Below are 6,000 nucleotides of genomic sequence, written 5' to 3'. Positions count from 1 at the left end.
TCTTGTCGGCCAAATCGCTTAAAAGCAGAGCTTGTTTGCTAAACACCACGTCGCCTGACTTTGGGCTTTTCCTGCCCGTGAGGCGCGCTGTGCGCACGGCACTCGCTGCTGCGCGCTCCCTTCCCGCCGCCGCCTCGCGCTGCTGCCGCTCCTGCCGCCGGCTCCGCGCGCCGCACCTGCCGCGCCCCGCGCGCCGCTCCCGCGCACCGGCGCTCGCGGAGCTCGGGGGGCGCGTCCCGCGGTAGCCCCGCCCCCGCACCACGCGGCCAATGGCGGAGCGCGGGCGGGGCCGGGGGCGGCGGCGGCGAGCGGGGCTCGGTGAGGGGAGGGCGCTCCATGGGCAGCGGGGCGGCCGCGCGAGGGGCCCGCGGCGGCCCGGCTGCTGCCTGCGCTCGGCCGCCGCTCTCCGGTAAGCGCCGGCCGCGGGAACGCTGCGGCGGGAGGAGGGGGGGCGTCGCCCGTCGCCGCCGGGAGGAGCCGTGGGCGAGCGTAGGGCAGGGCGCCGGTGAGCCGCCGGGGGGACGGGGGCGGCTGGAGCAGCGCGGCGGCCCCCTCCCGGTGCGGGTTTGGCCCCGGCGACCCCCACCGCCGCTCCCGGAGGTTCCCTGGAGCGGGGCCGGGCGCTTCCCCACGCGCCCCCCTCCGCCGTGCCCCGCGCCTGTGGCGGCCCCTGCCCGGTACCTGCCGCGGCCGCGGGGAGTGCGCGCCCGCCGCGGGGCCGTGCGGGCCGGGGCGGCCGCGGGGCGCCGGGAATGCGCGGCGGGGGCAGGGCGGAGCGCCGACCCCCGCCCGGGGCACCGGGAGCGGCCCTGCCCTCGGCCCGCCAGCGACGTGGCCCCTTCTCTCTTTTCTTTCTTGCTTGGTTTTTTTTTTTCTTTTTTTTCCCTTTCTTCCCCTCCCTACCGGGGAGATTGTGCTGGGAGAGCAAATTTTTGAAATATCTGGCGCTTTAGTTTTCCATCTTTCTTCCGTCGGGACGGGCAATGGCTCGCTGTGAGCCAAAGGAGTCTGGAGGCGTTTATAACAAAGCTGGTGGATGCTTTTCGCTTTCAAAGCCAGTCTCCTGAAGAAATATGAAACACTTCTCAGTAATGAAAGGCATGTGTTCTGGGAGGGAAACGTTCCCCATCTGCCTTGTAACACAGGAGGAACAGACGTAAGGGCTAATATTTACGAGGAAAAGGTGCCTCTTGTGCTAAGCTGCTCGGTTTTGGTTTTCGCAAGTTTTCCCCGCTTAGAAACACTTTGTCATCACTTTTAAAATTTTCAGAGTGGCGGCATTATTGTACTGCTTGTACCAAGAAAAGGCAACATTTCTAAAATAACACAGCTTTAAAAGCATGGACTTGCCACTGGAACAGGTCTAACACATCATGCTACTTAAAAAGTTGACTCTGAAGCTGGCCAGACTTAAAAGAGGCATGTCTTTTAAATCATATGAAAATCTTTCTCGATATAAATAGATATCACACTTGTTAAGAGGAGAGAAGGTTATGTTTTGCCTCTAATTGCAAGGCAGAATTGCAAAGTAGCTTTGTAGCCATGAGAATTATATGTGGGAACAGAAGAAACTTGCTTAAACACTATGTTTAATGTAAACCTCACTTCAATCTACTTGAGGTGTTTGGAATTGCTTAATTATCTGCATTATTTGTATAGTGTGATGAATGTTCTTGTACATACTGACTTTAAGCAGTAAACAGAAATTAGAGCAGTTAATTTGTGTTAAATTCTGAAGTTTTCTTCCCTCTCCCCCCTGCACACGCTCCCTGGAAGGCTTGCACATTAATTACTAAAACAACTGCTTCGACCACGTTTCCTCTGATATTTTTAAACTGCAAACAGAAATAAAGCAGAAATAATGGAAAAATAATTGAAGTGCATTAGAGTAATGCCTATTGAAATTCATAGAGGGAGTGTTCAAAGTGGTAAAGGTGCTCCTACTTCAGTTGGTCTAGCCAAATATAAACATATGCAGGAGAACCCGTTTCAACCTGTATTTTTTAGTTTTTAACAACTTTTATTTTTAGGTAAAGTAATTGAATTTGAAGATTTGCTGCAGATGTGTCTGCAACCCACATAAGCTTTTTAGCTGTTGTGTTCCAATTGGTTTTTGGGGTTTTTTCCCCTGTGGGGTTTACGCTATAGTGTAAACACTGGGAATTTCTCCTGGTGTTGAGAGAACAACAGCAGGCGTTGTGGGAGCTGCTGGAAGTGTACCTGACTCTGCCACCTGCAGTTTGCTGTGAAATGAATCGCTTAACCTGACATGACAAAATTTTCAGTAGCTTTCTGGTTTGGTTTTTTTTTTTCCTAAAGGAAGGGAACACAGATAATGTCTTAGTTTATACTCCCCCATATTTATTAATTTTTATGGTGGAACTTTCAGAGCAAAGCAACGTCGTTCAAGATAACTGCACTGAGACTTGCCGATAAACTTTGATACTAAAATATTTTTTCATTTTCTTCATCTTTTTATGTCTTTCTTTTGATTGGCTTTCACAGTAATAGGTAACAGGCTGAAAAGCCCAGATAACTTCTTTGAGGATATTTTCCTTTCTGGGACAAACTGATAGGCCATGGTTTCTTGAGTGGCACACTGTATGAAGAAAATACACAGCCTTGATCTAATAGGAGGAATTATCTTAAGAGACAGGATGCTGAATACAGCTTGGTGGTTCATGCAAGAGGGGATATCGATCATAGTCTGTATCACATCAAGTGTTTTTGTGATTGTATTCAGTTGAAGTAACATTTCATGGTAAAGAATAGGTCTTGGTAAATGTAGAGAATGCGATTTCTAAATATTCATGGAAGAAACTTCTCATGAAGTAAGCATGCATCATGATTAGCTTTTGAAATAATTTTGGCACGCCATTGATTTTTTTTTTATGCAACAGTCTATCTTCTGTACAAATTTAAATAACTTCAAATAGTCGAAGCCTTTATAATACTCAGTTTAGTATTTTTATGTAAAGCAGTATCATCTTGAAAGAAGTCTTGGATGTTGTCGGTACAAAAGCATTGCTTCACATATAATTCTATACTAATCAGCATTTTTCCTTCTCTTCCACCTTCTTCTCCCTCCCCGATTTTTCAAGGGTTTCACCTTTGGCTTGTCCAATGGCCATCAAGTGACAGTGAGTGTTGACTGCGGGAGCTCTCCAAGCACAGCGGCTGCTGGGATGTTGCGGCAGAACGGCGGAAGTAACAAGCGTGGTTTGGGATTAGCCCGCCTGTCTACCTCCAACTTCTTCACCATCTCCACTGCAGGGAACTGGGGAATGGGGCGCAGCACCAAGAGCAGCTCTCTGAGCAGCATTAGCTCCAACTCTGACTGCTATGATAATCCTGTTGTGGATCCAGAATATATCATGCAACTGGTGAACGATGTCAGAAAATTTGCAGATGTGCTACTATATTTGAAGGAAGCCTTTCTTTCAGAAGGTGTGTCAGTTGTTCTTCATTCTTAGATTTTTCTGAAGCTCTTAACAACTCCATTTGTGTGTTTTAACTCATGTTTGCTGTGGTTGTTTCCCCCTGCCCTTTACCTTCACCATTTATCCTCCCTTCCTCTTCCCTCCCCACCCCCAGCATGGTGATTACAGGAAGTGATGGTTTTTAGTTTGGGTTCTGCATTTCCTCACCAGAACAGTGCAGTCTGTTTCATAATCATAACAAGGGAAAATAAGCTCCTAACGGGCTTTCTAGGCTGATGCTTAAATTTGTGAGATCATCGACTGATTAGTTTTTTAACCACTCAAATGGTTTTTAACCACTGAATGGTTTTTTTATTTCCAAACAATTCTGTTACTATTTTGGTTATATTTCAGTTTTCTAGGCTGATTTGATTTTTGAAAGTCTTCCACACTAGTAGTTTGTGTTTTAAGGTAGAATAACTACAGTCTTCCTTTGCAAGAGAAGTATTTACTATCTTCTGCCAGCAGGTGGAAACTGCAAATTTTCTTGTTTGCTGGCAGGAGGTGTGTGTTATTGTGTTCCTGTTCCTTTCGAGGTAATACCAGTAGTCCAGTTTTAGTCATCAGCAGGAAAGCTTTTATCTGAACTTTGTGAGATTAATATCTGAACTGACACCCCGAGCAGTTTTGTGTAAGATGTCCTGGGTGTTGAACATTTGCAGTCATCTCTGTGTTCAAGTGAGTGTGCATACAGCTGAAATACTGCTGCTAAAATGTGTCAACAATTCTTAGAAGAGCAATAATTTGACACTAGTGATCACTTTTATGTCCTCATAGTTTTTGCTGAGCACCCAGGATGAACAGAATTATTTGTGAGGTTGGCTGTCTGGTGCTTACTAGAATGAAGTGAGCATCCTGTAGGAAAGGACTGTCAAAACACTGAAGTGTTCCCATTGCCATGCAGCAGTAGTTAACTACTTGTCAGTTTAAAATTTTGAGCCCAAAAGATCCAAAAAACTTAACATGGAAAGCAGGAGTTGTCATCTTATTTTATAATACAGTATAGAATTAATTTGTGAAACTGTGTTGTCCATTTAAAGGAGTTATAATTTATAAAGGAAAGATGTTTCTCTTCCATACTTGGGAGTTTTCTTTTTTGACCTTCATCCCCATAATACAGTGAGCTCTGTAATGCTGGCCATGCTTACTGCTGGCTGGAGACAGCCTCCTAGAAGCTTCATAGTTTGGTTTGCATTTTCTAATGTTTGGAAATGTTCACAACTGTCTGTCCAAAAACTAACAAAAACTTACCAAGATGCGCATAAAATTGTGGTTTGCAATGCTTGCAACTTACCACCATCCTGAAATTAGTTACATCAATTATTTGAAGGTGGAATCAGCTGCAGGGATAGGAAATGAATTTCCTCCTTTTTGGAAGGGTTGCATCGATGAGTGTTTATATTTGCTTGGTAAGCAGGCCTAGAGACTCCTGTAGGTCTTTCAGCTTCTAACCACTGTTCCCTCAGCTTCTGCATCAACTGTTAGTTGTTGTGTTGCCTCTGTGGCAGATTTGCCTAAACTCCTGATGCACAGTAGCTTCAGGCTTGACCATGCGGCTCCCGTTGTCCCCATTCTGCTGCCGGGGTCCTGCAGTGGTTGGCAGCTGATTGCCAAGGGTGTGTGCCTTCAGTGTCATTCACACTGACTGATGCTTGTGCTCCCTGTTTGTGGTACCTGAGCTATCATAGAAGAGCCCAGCAGTTACCTGTGGTTCACTTAACATTCATCTGATGATCCAATCTTGGATGACAAATCGAAGAGATTTTGGGTTATAACATGTGTTTGTGTCTAAACTAGAGCATAAATGCCTTGGGATTACAGAGTTGAACTGTGTTTTGTTACGGTACCAATGCAAGTCGATTTGTCACATGAAGAATAAGTTGAAATCTCTTGAAGGAAGTATTAGGTAAATGAAACGTTCCATAGATTTCAAGGCTACTTCTCTTTGCATTCCTTATGCTAACATGATTTCATTTCTTACAGTAGTCTTATTGTCATAATGCTGAATAAATTTTTGATACCCATCAGCAAAGGGAAACCTAAACCAACAACCAACCAAGCAAAGCACCCCAAACCAGCAAACAAAACACTCTGAATGTAAGTGTAGAGTTTAAAAGTTTGACAGCTGTTTGGACATGAGGGAGTGCAGTTGTCTCTTGTGTTGAGTGAAGTACCATATGTTCCATACCCTTCAGTTCTTGCTGTTCTTTAGGCCTTGTACTCATTGGATGTAACATTCTGTTATTAGAGATCCAATCTGGGGATCACTACAAGATCAGATACTTTCCCATTGTCTTCACTAAAGGAGAGCTCTGGGCATTTTTTGAACCTAGGTCAGTGAATCCAGTGCTGTTTCACACATTTTCTATTTGATTCTGCTTGATGCCAGGCTGACATTGTAGTGGTGGTTTGTGCAACTGATGCAGTTAGTGCATCAGTCTCTTGGTCCAGTCTTCAGCTACATTTCCACATGAGCAAGAGTGTCATGTGGCTAGTACTAGTAAGGACAGTTGTTGTCGCT

General features: G+C 45.7%; 1 protein-coding gene across 8 annotated transcripts in view; it reads left to right on the top strand.

Moving 5' to 3' along the window:
- The first annotated feature begins 282 nt into the window (after nucleotides 1-282).
- Nucleotides 283-6,000, top strand: part of ARHGAP29 (Rho GTPase activating protein 29) — a 50,128-nt gene continuing 44,410 nt past the window's right edge. For 4 of the 8 annotated variants that reach the window (XM_038143788.1, XM_038143792.1, XM_038143790.1 and 1 more), the window contains exons 1-2: nucleotides 283-409; nucleotides 3,102-3,447. In XM_038143788.1, the coding sequence (XP_037999716.1) occupies nucleotides 3,186-3,447 (262 nt within the window). In that variant the 5' untranslated portion in view covers nucleotides 283-409; nucleotides 3,102-3,185. The remainder of the gene's footprint in view (nucleotides 410-3,101; nucleotides 3,448-6,000) is intronic. The other 4 variants (XM_038143791.1, XM_038143793.1, XM_038143786.1 and 1 more) reach the window with 1 other exon arrangement.

This window comes from Motacilla alba, chromosome 8, assembly GCF_015832195.1.
Source record: "Motacilla alba alba isolate MOTALB_02 chromosome 8, Motacilla_alba_V1.0_pri, whole genome shotgun sequence".
In the NCBI taxonomy this organism is placed as follows: Eukaryota; Metazoa; Chordata; class Aves; order Passeriformes; family Motacillidae; genus Motacilla; species Motacilla alba.
Note: the sequence above shows the minus strand (reverse complement) of the source record. Positions and strands in the feature narration are given on the sequence as shown.